This window comes from Aulonocara sp. 'chitande type north' Nkhata Bay, linkage group LG3 (genome assembly GCF_057382095.1).
Source record: "Aulonocara sp. 'chitande type north' Nkhata Bay isolate Kocher_YH1m ecotype deep benthic linkage group LG3, A_spYH_male_GT1.1, whole genome shotgun sequence".
Classification (NCBI taxonomy): domain Eukaryota; kingdom Metazoa; phylum Chordata; class Actinopteri; order Cichliformes; family Cichlidae; genus Aulonocara; species Aulonocara sp. 'chitande type north' Nkhata Bay.
Window position 1 is genome coordinate 33,797,245 of NC_141346.1, and position 14,369 is coordinate 33,811,613.

The following is a 14,369-nucleotide window of genomic DNA, read 5'->3' on the forward strand; positions in this document are numbered from 1 at the left end:
CATAAATGACAGGAAAGCATGGATCCACCCTGCCTTGTTTTAACGGTTCAGACTGGTCGTCGTGTAATGGTGTGGGGGATATTTTCTTAGAGTTGTACAATGAGATACAGAGCATCTCCTACTCAGTGCAAACATGCTGGGGGGGGGGCGACACAGTTCTGCAGCGCTATATACATATGGATAGTATTAACAGAGGGAAGTAGTAGTAGGGGGGATGGAACACCACGGCCCACCTGAATACTGTTACTGACCACGACCATCTCTTTATGTCCCATCTTCTGATGGCTGCTTCCAACAGGATAACACACCATGTCACAAAGATCAGTTCATCTCAAACTGGTTTCTTGAACATTTCAATGAGTTCACTGCACTCAAATGGCCTCCATAGTCTCCAGATTTCAGCCCAACAGAGCTCCTTTGGGATGTGGTGGAACGGGAGATTCTCATTATGGATTTGCAGACGACAAATCTGCAGCAACTGTGTGATGCTGTCATGTTAATATGAACCAAAATCTCTGAGTACTGTTTCCAGCACCTTGTTGAATCTATGCCACGAAGAATTAAAACTAGGAAGGTGTACCCAATAAAGTGGCTGGTGAGTGTATATGAGTGTAACTAAAGCCATTTTAAACACGGAGAAGGAACATATAGACGGTTATAGGGTTCTTAGCAATTAAATGTACCTTAAAATACTCATCTAAAGAACCTGGATTGTTTGGTGTACATGTAGATATCTATATATCATTTTGAAAAATTTCCATTTTTTCCCCTCTCTGTCTCTTCTGTGTAACTAGGATGCTGCTGTAGATGTAGGAAACTTATGGTTTGATTAAATGTTTTACTCTGGTTGTCTGTTAACCAGATATACATTCCTGCTATGATCACAGCACTGATTATTCTTTTTCTTTTGTTTTTTAAATGAATGAGCATTACAGTCCTCTGTCGGCCAGTGAGGATAAGTATATGTCTTCATTTTCTCACATTGTATGCCTTCTTTTTAAGTGTTTCCAAAGAGTTTTGTGTCTGTCATTTTATTTTTACATGAATGTATCGTTAAGGGGGATTTTACACTGAGTTGTCCTATTAGAGTAATAATTTCAAGTCAAAGCAAAACACTCCTCTGAAAGCTTTGAAAAGTGATGTACATGTTTTGAGAGTTTATGAGAAACTATTCTAATTATAATAACCCATTTCCACAGCTATACACACTGCATTATTCCTCATTGAAGTGAGTGAAAAGCTGTCGCCAGACGGAAAAGATCGATCTTCAGAAAAGTCCTTACAGGAATAATAAAAAACGCCTGAGCGCTCTCTCCCTGATGTCCTCCTGTTTTTGAAATGTTTCATCTCACAACCGCTTTAAGAAGTGTTTCCTTCCTCTGCCTTGCTGAATCATTAGGGACTGGAATTGAGAACCGGTTCTTGTAGAAAACTGGTTCCCAGTAGTCCAAGTCTGCCTTTCTATCGTTCCCACATATTGGTTCTTGCACTCTTGCCATGATCAGCTGATTCCAGTTCGCAAATCTTTTCTCTTCTACTAAGAGAAAGATCTTAGAGATGTGTGTCCTCATTAGGGATTTGTGTTGGTATGTGGGGTCTACTCTTATGTTATTACATCATCATTAAGACCTTTACTCTTTACAGAGTAAAGGCCCTTTCACATCGGACACGCATGCACTGCGCCAAAATTAGCGTGGCACTGGCCGCTGTGCTTTGTTTGTATGTATTTTTTTGTGGAGGCTCTGCGTGTACTAGATACGCCCGCTACTTGTCATTTCAAAACATGTATCGCTCTGCCTTTGTATCCTCTACGAGAGTTTGTGTTGTATTATGCTCAAAGTTCCCAAGAGGATTTCATTGAGTCGACAGTTTAGAAGGTTTTCGTGGGTTTTAGTCTCCTGTGTGTGCTGCTCCTCCTCATGGGTGCCGAAAGCTTCGTCAGCAGATGCTTTCTAGCTTTTAGACCGGCATGACTGGAGAGACAGAGTACAGGTTTTCATCTACTTCCACATGAAGAAGAGCATAAAGTCTGCAGGTTACAGCTCCAGCACAGTTTGTCTTATACTCTCACGATGATCTTCATGAAGATGAAACATGTCAATTAAATCAATTATATATAATACAAATGTTGCTGGGCTTTACTGAATAATGTCTGATAGCCTGGGAGCCAAAAAGAGCCCAAGCTTTGTGAAAATTTCCAAAGAAAGAAAGAAAAAAGAGAGAGAGCATACATTTTGGACTTTTAGCTGTATTTTCCTCAGTTTTGCAGTTCTTATTGAAGAAAAAACACTATTCTGTTATATAACAAAAAACATCCAGTTTTTTCACTATATACTATTGAATTTTATTACGGTTTTCTGTAGATTCACAGCACAAGTTATTTTGCAAAATAAAATAAATTTTATATTTTGTAATTATAGGACAAAGTCTGGGTAAGAGCTGCCTGCACTTTTTCTACAATTAAGCCAAAAGAGTGGGACTGACTTTTACTACAGCAGCGTTATAACTGTGGAACAACTGTGATGCATTTTTGAAGCTGTGCACATTTTTCTTAAGAAGCTTCATGCTGTTCACAATCAGTTTTTAAATAGGTGGTTTATTATATTTAATGTACAGCTGAACTTCTTCCCAGTAAACTTATTAGACATAGTTTTAGCTGTCTGGACCGCTTAAGATTAAATTTGGCCTGACTTTGAATTTTTTAACAGGGTTTATTTTACAGGGTTTGAACAGTTACACCTAAAAGTCAGATCTTTCTACAATGTTTTATTTTATTACTACAAGGATGAGGATGGTAACTGATTTCTGTCAGCAACATATAATCGATGGCGATGACGTCGATACAAATCAGTGAAAAACTGGTTTAACCCCTTCAGTGTATCTGTGCACTTATGAAACTACAGTCTTAAAAACAAAACACACCATCTTTTAATTCTAAAAAATAATATATCAGGACATTAAAAAACATTGAGGTCTTAAGATTAACACGGCATATCATCGTTTATGTCACAAAACCTAATCAGTGTGATATACTACATAAACCCTTTGATACAGTAGTAAAACCACCTTTGGTAGCAGTAACTTGAAGTATGACTTTGTCTGTGTCTCACATCATTGTGGGACTTTTAAGCCACTCTTCTTTGCACTGCTGCTTCAGTCCATTGAGGTTTGCAGGCATTCATCTGTTTGCTGCTGTGCTCGGGATCATTGCCGTGTTGCATCACTCAGACGGATGGCCTCACATTTGACTCTCGAACACTTTGTACACAAAAGTTCACGGTTGACTCACATGTAGCTGTGCTTTAGAGCCAGACATCTCCACCTTGGGCTCATCTGTCCACTAGCAGGTGTGCTGCTTCTTTTCAGAGAGAAGACCCTTCCAAACAAGCCATTCTCTGTCAGTCTTTTTCTAATTGTGCTGTCATGAAATTTAGAGACTGAAATGTAGGGCTGGTGTTTTCTGCAGTTTCTCTGAGCATTGCACGGTCTAACTTTGAGGTGAAACTGCACGGATGTCCACTCCTGAATGATTGTGGCAACTCTTTAATGTTTTGCATTTGTGAATAACCTTTCTCACTGCAGAATGATGAACTTCAAACAGTTTGGAATTGGCCTTAAAAGCTTTACCAGACTGATGGGCAGCAACATTTGCTTTTTTAAAGATTATTGACGCGTTTCATTGTCAGGAATAATGCTCCAGACCAGCAACCTGCTGAGACATCTGCATTTATAAAGTGTATTTAATTTAGCAGCACCTACCTCTCAACGCCTATAGAGGGAGCGAAGAGTTCTTAGTTGTTAAATACTTTAATAGACTATTTGTGATTACACCATGTAACGTGTCATCTGTTTTCATTCATCTGAGGTAAATAATTTTGGAACTTGGAAAGCCTTACCTGCCTTGTCTTGTGGATGAGGCTGAAAGACTATGCACTGGTATACAGCAGTGTAAGCTACTGGTTTATCTACAGACAGAAAACAAAGACTCCCTCATGTATCTCATTGTGGATTCGTCCACCATCTACTGCTCTCAGTCCTGTACTTCGAGAAGTGTAAACAATTTATGTGAGAGCTTATTTATTCCAACAGTGACGTGAAATATTTTTGTTGTAAGCAGACTGCATGTTATCAGCTCTGTTTCCTTTCCATTAAATCTTGTGCTTCAGCGCAGATGCTACATTATTTTGGGGGAGGGGCTACTTATGCTGGTATATCAATGCAGGAAGTTTACACACACTAAAAATCCATAAAACTCAATTTTCAACTAGTTTTTGTTCGAGTTCTTTCTTATAGGTTTATCGCATATTCAACATGAGCCCCATTTAAAAAGATCTCTACTATTTGAGCAGCTATTGTCTACCTGAAGCTTCTTTTAACAGAAGCAGCTCACTATAATAAACGCAGACACTCATTTGTTTCCCTGCATCACTTCCTGCTGGCCTCCGTACATGTTTCACTGCACTTATTTACACACTTTCTTTCTCTGCTGAAAAAATACACACAGCACCAGGTCAAGGTCTCATCTCTTTGCCCAAGTGTTCTCCTTTTACTTCATTCATCGTTTAATGAATACAGTGAGAGACAAATAAATACAGACAGAACAGTGGTAAAAAGGAGGAGGAGGAGATGGGTGAGTGTGGAAGGTCAAAGGACGGAGGAGGAGCAGTGGTGGGTGTGAAGCAGGACTACAGTCCAAACTAACTTTATTGTGTTGTTCGTCTCCTGTGGAGATGATGGTTTTCTTAGAGCTTTATTCTACTCACAGCATGGTTTTAGAAACTTAAAGTCCTGCATGTAGATGTTGCTGAAGGAGGAACAAAAAAGAATAACTAAAAAACAGGAGAGTCCGGTCAGTAAGGAGGGAAAATGCAAAGAGAAGATGACGTGAGAGAGCCCTCGCTCACAATCTGCCAAAAACAATCAAATAAAATGACAGGAACATACTCAAATCTTTAAAAAGAATACAAAAATTGCCTCGTTGCTTTTGTTAGTTTTTACTTGAAAAAATACTTTAAAAAGTAACAAATCAACAGAAAACAGTACTGGTGGAAGTTGGAGGCTGGCTGCATAGAGGGCACAGAAATCAACTCAAAGCCGCAGCTCGAGGAAAGATTTCCAACACGCCCTCTACGCGCCGAGCTCCGGGGTGAACATACACGTGAGTCTGGGGGACGGGGTTTGTTTTTTTTAAAGTTTTTTTCTTTTTAGTACTGACTAAGGAGAGATATTCAGCAGAAGGTGGTGTGGACGCCGTCCCGTCGATATTAAGACTTGTCTGCTGATTTGAGGAGGTTTTCTTTGCTCCTTCTCTTCACGTCCCAGTTGTAGACTCGCGCCATATCTGGAGGGAGCAGCGAGTTAAGGAGCAACAGAGGGCTCGTCTGGATTGATGTTTTGATCTGGAGTCGTGAAATAGTTAACCAACATTACAAAACATTGTCACCCTTACCTGCTGTGTCAGGTCGACTGTAAACTGAGGAGATGAGAGGTACATCTTGCCCTCATTCGACTTCATGTAATTATTACCGCTTGGTTGGTTGCTCATTTTGAACAATATTATTTTGTAATATTTATCGCAGGCGTCCTCTATAACGGCGTTTAACTTCCACTCTATGAACTGTGGCTGATTGCCTTTGGCGAAGTCTGCAGAGATGCAGATCTAAACGTCTGTCGGCCGTGCACTTTACAGTGCAACATCAGGAACGTCCAGACGCACAGACTCACTATGATTGTGTCTCAGAGGCTGTGACTCTGGGACTGGCCCAGCACCAAACAGGGTTTTCCATCACTACAAGTAGCAGTAAACAGTCGTGTTGTACACTTCTGTTAGACCTCGAATAACCGGATACATTTTTTGGTCTGACTCACACAGCTGGAGCTTCCAGTCACACTCATGAGCTGATGATCTTCCTTCAAGTGTACTGAAGGTTATAACCAGAGACCCAGCTCTCATTATCCTCTCATTAAAGTTTGATAGAGAAATCAGTGAACCCAGTGAAGTGATGCTGGTGACCAGCAGGGACTTCCAGGGAGCGATTCATATGGGTTTACTCCCTTAAAGGATCATCTTGAAGGTTATTTTCAGTTTTTAATGGGCAAAACTGCAGTTTATCATCTATCATGGTCCACTTCATGCTGTGTTTCTTATCAACCAATATTTATTTTCCTTTTTTAAATCATTGGTTTATCACTCAAACAAGTTACTCAATGAATCGTCTGGTCTAAAAAACACCGGAGAGCAGTGCCTCATGCCTGAGCAGCCTAAGCTGTTTATTCAATTATCTTTGCAGCTCTGGTGTAACAAACAAATAAACCTCTGGGTTGATTTGTTTGTTACACTCCGTCTTAAGTCTGGACATTATTTTTTAAGTGAAAGCTGACAGAGGCAACTTACTTTCACTTTATGGTGAATGCACCTCAAGAATCGATGCTTTTTCTTCTAAACAGTGAATCATTTTTACTCATTAAGTCATTTCCAAATAACAACTGAAATCCTGTGTGTAATAAGCTGCACTGAAACAACACCAGCAGTACAGTGTGAGGTCATGCCCTCCACTCACACAAATGGAAAACCAGTAGTTTGGCCACTAGATGTCGCTGTTTTTCACTGAAAAGTGAACCATATTTGCTTCAGAGAGCTTTGTCAGTGCCATCAGTGGTGTAACCTCCGCCTGGGCGGGCTACACTGCGGAAGGATACTGACTTCAGTGGTGGTGAACTGGTCTCGCAGGAAGTCCAGATCCTCCTCGAGCGTCTCCAGGTTGCGAGACGCCGTGGAGAGGTTCTTCTCTAGCAGAGCCTGAGCTTCATCGATGTCGTACTCTAACATGACGTTTGCCTGTGAGGAGAAAACGTCAGGGTGGGAAGAAAACGCTAAGCTTCATCTAATTAACTCTTCTATGAATAAGGTCCACAAGACAGCCCTTTTTGATTCATTACTTTTTGGCTTTATCCTTGAAATAAAATGCTCACTGAGAATACTTACCCCTAACCATAGGCAGACTTTGTCAGTGGGTGGCACTGACGCCTTGCAGTAAACATTGTCAGCCAACAGGAAGTGTGTCTCCATTGGCTCTGTGGTTTCCTGAAGGAAAGCAAACCTGGTTAAAGGTGCTTCACTATCAATTTCTCTGCCACACACTTTAACTTTGGCCGACCTTCAAGCATCACCACCGCTTTGAACTCGACAATCTCACAGTTAAATGAAGAAGTCTCTGTGGTTTAGTCAGACAAACACTAAAAGATTTAGTTATTTCTGTGTTAAGTGGCCTGATTGATAATGTGATAAAATATTAAGTTATTGGCTCATTATTTAACCAAGTGTAATAAAATATGTGCAGATTGGTCCTTTAAAAAAAAAAACAGTATTATTTTTTTAACAAGATACATTTTTATACACTGAATTACATAATTTTTGAACTGATGAAGTCATGTTTTAAACAGCTAAGATTTTGGCTTTGAAATTTACATAATCAATACCACGTTGGATCATTTGTAAACAGTAGAGCTGATGTGTGATGTAAGGATGTAAAGTGCAGTATGATTGCTTCAATCTTTAGTTTAACAATAATTAAAGTAACTTAGCCGTGTAATATTTCCAGCAGCTGCACAACATTGTCACACAGTAAAGCTAAAAATACTTTCTACATGGGACTTTTTGACTTGGATCAAGCGTTTTCACCAGCTGCTTAAAGCTCTGCTTTTCCACAAAGTTACAACATCAGTCATTTCCAGCCACTGCTTCCTCTGCCTTTTTCATATGGAGAGCAGTTAGCAACACTTGGTTGAGCCATTTGTTTATATATAGTATCTCCTTCTTTGTAACATGTCTGTACTCAATAGTATGATTTTGCATGAAGTGATGAAACATGTTTGTGGTTTCCACCTTCAGCAGCGACAGTTTTCTTGCGTACTCTGCACAGTATTGTGCTTTGTTTGAGGTTTCCACAGTTTCGTTGTACACATACAATAAAGGGCTATTCTATTTTATTCTATTGTTGAAGTAGATCTTTTTAAAATTTATATATGCTGACACTCAGTTCTCGTTTTCACTAGGGGACTTAAAAGCATTGCGTTGCTATAGCAACGATATCCTAGGATAATATTTTTGTATTGCATAAAAATCTATGCTGTTGTTATCATGGACGATATGATGAGTCTCTGTAGATGATGGCATTTCTTCTGTCACGGCTTGAATTGTGTGTTGGTATTAAACGTACAGCCCTTAAATGGATACAGTCACATCTGCAACACGGGAGTTTCCTCTGTGTCCACACTTAGTTGTCGGGTACCTCAGGGTTCTGTGCTGGGGCCCACTATCTTCTTTCATTTCCACATCTCTATTCATTGCTTTGCAGATAACCTACAGCTATGTAGGTCATCGCCTATACAAACCAGCAGCTACGCTTCTATTCAGGCACTGGTGAACTGTCTCAGCTATACAATCATGGTTGGAGATAAACTTCATTAATCTGAACAAAAGCGAAACAGAAATTATTTTAATTGGACAGTCCAACCTGTAAGATGGGTATGACAGTGCCATTGGTCTCTTAACCTCTAACCTGTAAGGAACCTTGGTGTGATATTTGACATTTCTATTACCTCTCGTCTAGACTGTTGTAACTCTTATATGTTAGCTCTGATCAAACAAGCTGTACAAAATGCAGCAGCTCACTTTGATCGATCACATTACACCTGTACTAGCCGCCTTAAACCGGCTTCCAGTCGATTTCAGTATCCAGTTGCTTTAAGAGTCTCAGTGGATACAGAACTTTTAGCTGCCCATCATTTTTAAAAACCCATTTGTTCTCACTTGCTTTTGAGTCTAGTTGAGCAGAGTACTCCGTCTTTAATCATGCAAACGCAGTCTAATTTACTTGTTTTAGATTTTTTCTGTGTATACTTATTGTTGATTTTGCGACTGTTGTATACAGTGTACATTTTATATAAATTGTACAGCACTTTGGTCAACTGAGGTTGTTTAAAATGTGCTACAGAAATAACCTTTGACCTGACAGGCATCCCTATAAATGAATTCAAACCATTATTTGTTTGATTCACTTAACATCAAGTCAAATTACAACAGGCTCAACACATAATTACACTGGTGTCACACAATGGTAACATTTTAAAGTTGTTCACAACAACCGTACGCACCTTCTTCTTCTGCATGTGTCGTAGGATTTCTAGCGTTTGTCTGATTTGAGGGATCTGGTTTTTCAACCTGCGAGCAAAGAGATGTGATTTGGATGTTATTATGAAGCATGCGTGGAGTGTGTCCTTATTCTTCTAAATTCTGCTGATGCTCTCCTTTAAATAGCTCACTACATTTCTTTAATCCGTCGTTAAGTCTGACGTCACTAGCCGTGTCTGGGCCTAAACTCCGCTGCAGGTCCATATATCAAACAATCACTATGGTATTACTGAGAGTTGAAAAACTGTCTAAAGTCTTTCATCTTTAATAAAATGATCAGCGTTCTGCTCTACCAGGTGTAACAATTGAGTTTAACATCCAGGCATCCATGAAAACGGAATTTATGACATTTAACGGAGTTAGAAGTTAGCAGGGAGTTAGCTCGCTAGCTTCTATCTAAATACAATATAGCATGTCCTGACTGCGGAGTTTTGGAAACAAATTAAAACGTACAGCTCTGCTATCACTTCCAACATAAATGAAGACAGAAAACTAAACAGCAGTGACGTTTGTAGGGTTACTGAAGTTGGGCTAGCTGGTATATAATGATGTGCTACGTGACCGCTAGCGACACAGCTATGTTAGCATAATATAAACAAGCTAACTTTTTTCCACTCGATAAAAGTTAACGTGAGTGTTCTCGGTGGTCAGGAACAAATGTAATCGCATGGCAGGATGCTGTAAAAGGACCAAACTTCAGCCAGGAGAACAACTGAGATAATCCATCCACAATACGAGGTTAGTCATTCATATACTGCTGCATGGGCTGGGCTGTAGTTACATCCTAAGGTTTTAAAAACTGAGCTTAAATAAATGATTAGCGGTAATAAAAGCCGAGGGAGGTCAACAGTGATCACTGACTGTTTTAGGAGCTTTTTGAGATCAAATAGAAGAAAACACAAAACATTAAACATGTTAACAACACAAAAGCCATATTAAACGCAGACTACTTTAGGCCCGGAAGTAGGATTCGTCACGTCATTACTTAACGACCGGATATCTGTCCAAATCTTTGATTATCACTCAGAAATTATGTCCACCAGCTGATGATGTCCCATATTAGCACCAAACTCTAATGACCTCTGTCAAACTCTGTATAAGCCAATAACAACAAGGTTAAGTGTTCCTTCACTGGTGTCACCTGAGTTTCTTCTGAGACAGGTTGAGCTCCATGTATTTATATTTCTGGTACTGTTCGTCCAGCCTCCTCAGCACCGCGTCCGCCGTCTCATTGCCGGGTTGCTTCATAAAAGAGTCGACATCCTCCTGAAAATCCAGGCAAGAGAGAAAGAAAGCATTAAGCAAGATTAACTAACAATGAACTAAACTATAACAATAAACCAGAAAGCAAATAGTTGAGCTGGTTTAGGCATCAGATTGGGATGCCTCATTAGCGAGGTGATTTGGGCACCAGCACACGCTGGAGAGATTATGTACTACCTCAATTCCAAAACAGTTGGGATGAGGGCAACAATAGTGGTACTAGAAAGTAGGGCTGGGCCATATTATACTGTTCACGGTAATACCGGTATAATGTTAGGCAACAATAGGAAAATGAAATATCGCGATAGAATGGGAGTAAAACGCACATGCGCAGTGCCTTTGTTTTCATACGCACATGGCCGATTGTTGAGTGAAACAGATGAACCAGAATTGGTTTGTAAAAATGGTGCAACTTCCGTGATGTGGAACTGGTTTGGTGTTTGTCCGTCAGATACACAACAAAGCACATTTTTTTGCAGAACATGCAAGCGGCCGTCGTTATTGTCATATTTGTCGGACTAAGATGCTCTTAAATCTGGGAGTAATCTGGGTCCTAAACTCCGTATGCTTCAGGTCAAACAACACTGCAGCATCACTTAGAGTTAAAAACTGTCTAAATTCTTTCATCTTTAATAAAACGATCAGCATTGCTGCTTTACCAGGTGTAACTATAAAGTTTAACTTCCAGGCATCCATGAAAACAAAAGTTATTACATTTAACGGAGTTAGAAGTTAGCAGGAAGCTAGCGGAAGTTAGCTCGCTAGTTTCGCTAGTTACCTAAGCATGATCTTGCATGTTCTGACTGAGAGATTTCTGAAAAAAATCAAACGTACAGCTCTGCTATCACTTCCAACATAAATGAAGACAGGAAACTAAACAGCAGTGATGTTTGTAGGGTTACTGAAGTTGGGCTAGCTGGTATATAATGATGTGCTACGTGATCGCTAGCGACTCAGCTATTTTAGCATAACATAAACAGTGAAGCTGGAGGACGAACACTAACACTTTTCCACTTATAAAAGTTAACGTGAAGGTTCTTCATGGTTAGAGACAAATGCAATCGCATGGCAGGATGCTGTAAACGGACCAAACTTCAGTCAGGAGAACAACTGAGATAATCCATCCACAATACGAGGTTAGTCATTAATATACTGCAACAACATGGGAATAGAGCAGCTGCCAGAGAATTCAACATTAATGAATCAATGGTACAGAAGTGGAGGAAGCAAGAAGAATGAGTTTAATAAAGTTTGATTTATCTGACTGCTTTGTTTCGCTTAATGTATGGTCCGAAAAATGCATACTGCACACTGCAGTTTAATGTTGCAAAGCACCTCTTTTTAACTTCAGTGGATATTATACATGGTTATGCTCAGGATATGTCAGCCCATTTCTACTGGAAATGCCTTTTGGTTAAACTTTCAGCAAGGAATTTGCATTTGCACTGTTAAATTTTTATAAAGCTTTAATGTACATAAAAACCAGCTTCTTGTTTATGTGAAAATAAATGGAAGGTTGTCTTTTTGCACTAGTAATGTTGTGGAGTTGTATTTTGTCTCGCATCAATTATATCGTCGGTTATATCGTTATCGCAAATTTTCAAATATATATCGTGATAAATATTTTTGGCCATATCGCCCTGCTCTACTAGAAAGAAAGTTTTCCAACTAATTAGGTTTACTGGCAACACGTCAGTCACAAGATTGGGTATAAAAGAAGCATTTTGGAGAGGCAGATTTCCTCAGGGTTAAATACAGGCAGAGGCTCAACAGTCTACAAATTGCAGAATCATTTCAGAATAAATTTTTCGAACGGCATCTTCGTGCCACGTTTTCAGTAAGTTAATGTTAAGAAACTTATGACGTCAACTCTTCTGTAACAAAAAACATTGTACGTTATGGAATAGCTGGTGATTTGGACGTCAATGAGGACAAATAAAAGGCAACTCTACAGAAAGAACAACATTATAACTTTAGAAATTACTTTATTACACTGTCAAGATGTTTAATAATCGGGGCCCATGTATCTTAAAGATCTCATAGTACCATATCTTTCAAATTAAAGGCCTCTTAGACTCTTACTGGTCAGAAACACTTCATTTCTTGACGAGGCTTTTATTGTCAAAGATCTGTTGGGACTTGCAACAGCTCAAACTGTTTCTACCATAAAAATCTGAAACAAACACATTTTAAAATCACATTTATAATATCTGTGAATCTGATGTTCAGCTTTTGATTAGAAATGTACATGTGCTCCTTACAGGTGAGTGAGGGATAGAGGGAGCAGAAACAGAGAGATTACACATCCAGGAAGCAAAGCTGGACGTGGTGGCTGACAGGTGGCGATGGAGACTACATTAATCTGCACTGTGCTCTGACATGCACATGCATGTAGGTATATGTGTGACTCAACCTGTAAGCGACAGACCAACTCTAGTTTTAATTGTATGTATTTGCTCAGCAAAGGCCAAAGGACATACATGAGTGAAGATTAGCAGTGAAATAAGTGATGAATTACTGAAAACGAATCACCTAAGGTGCTTCTAAGTAAATGAAGATCAATATTTTCTAGTTTCGGTGGAGCTTTGAACTGCTGACCTCATGAAACAAACACGTTGAAGACACGGCAGTGGGCCCTGTGATATAATGCCCATCCTAAAGGAGAAAAATAACCTGCAGATCACGTGACGCTTAACTTTCTGCTGTATTTGCAACTGTCAGGAGACAGGACACCTGAGAGCAGTAGCTCATACATGTTCGGACGTATTCACTATACACCTTAAATCTAAATGTGCTCATCTTACTGCCTGATTATGCACGGATGAGGCTAATGTCACCAAAGCAGCCTCCAGTTAGACTGATGTGTGGCTGGATGAACTGACCTAAAGCCTAAAGAGGAAACGAGGCATAGTGACAATAATGCAGTGATGTCCATAGATGGAGACGAGCTGCCGCCCAGCCTGCACACACAGCAGGATTATCTGTTAGCTTAGCTGTTAGCCAGCATGCTGCACCCGCACACCGGAAGCTACAGCTACAAGTGTGTCTTCAGCGGAGTAATAACAAGTCAAACCAGCGACACAGCGAGAAATGTCCGGGTTTACCCACCACAAAAACCGCTTCTGGGATACCGAGGTGCTTTCTCTTTGTCGCCCCTACGGCATTGCTGTTGTCTATGATCGCTGCCATCTTGGAGAGAGGATACTCCTTCCTTCCTGACGTACGAGCATGCGTACAACCGTCTTAAGCGGGGAAACAAGACTCTGTTGCTTCTAGTGGTCGCAGGCTGCAACTGGAGTAACACAAAAGGCTCACCGAGTATTTTTGAATCAAGAACCCTTTATTCTCACACATAATAATGATACATTATTGATGATTTATAATAGTGTTAGTAACATGGCTACAGCATTCAAGACACATATAAATTCAACCAACTAAACAAAACATAATTACAGTACTGTGAAAAAAGTGTAGTCATCCCTCATTTCTCTATATATTACTTCCAAGGAAACAGACTTTCTTCTAATTTTTAAAGTGCTCTTGAGCAACAGTTTTCCAGGCTTTCTGAGTTATTCTCTGGAAATTGGCTGCTTTTTCATTTATTTTCAATCCAGCCCTTCAACCAGACCATTTCCAGTGGAATGCTTTTGATTTTTGTATTTGATAAGCCACATAACACTGGTATGAATTATTCAAGCAAAAATGCATCTATATATAGAGTTTTGCACGTTTTAATTAAATGATTCTATCTTCCATTTCTCACACAAAATATAAAAAAGAAGGGATGGCCAAAGACTTTTGCGCAGTAATGCACATCTCAGAACACTCATGAAATAAAACCACGGAAAAGGGAAGAGTAGGTTAACTCAAGCGATCATGCAATGTAAATTCATTATGCAATAAAACCAAGAAT

General features: G+C 39.7%; 1 protein-coding gene across 1 annotated transcript; it reads right to left on the reverse strand.

Moving 5' to 3' along the window:
• Positions 1-4,517: 4,517 nt before the first annotated feature.
• On the reverse strand, positions 4,518-13,693 carry vbp1 (von Hippel-Lindau binding protein 1). The gene is made up of 6 exons (XM_086277332.1): positions 13,565-13,693; positions 10,335-10,459; positions 9,157-9,223; positions 6,986-7,084; positions 6,700-6,838; positions 4,518-5,341 (listed from the first exon to the last, which is right to left on the reverse strand). Exons 1-6 carry the CDS (start codon positions 13,643-13,645, stop codon positions 5,265-5,267), a joined length of 588 nt encoding a protein of 195 aa, XP_086133458.1. The 5' UTR covers positions 13,646-13,693; the 3' UTR covers positions 4,518-5,264.
• Positions 13,694-14,369: the final 676 nt, after the last annotated feature.

Bases quoted from the DNA above. Each gene is read 5' to 3' on its own strand.
- vbp1 (XM_086277332.1), bottom strand. From the start codon at position 13,645: ATGGCAGCGATCATAGACAACAGCAATGCCGTAGGGGCGACAAAGAGA. The intron at 9,224-10,334 runs GTGACACCAGTG...CTTTGCTCGCAG, and splicing joins CTGTCTCAGAAGAAACTCAG to GTTGAAAAACCAGATCCCTC. The intron at 7,085-9,156 runs GTGCGTACGGTT...GCTTTCCTTCAG, and splicing joins GACACATGCAGAAGAAGAAG to GAAACCACAGAGCCAATGGA.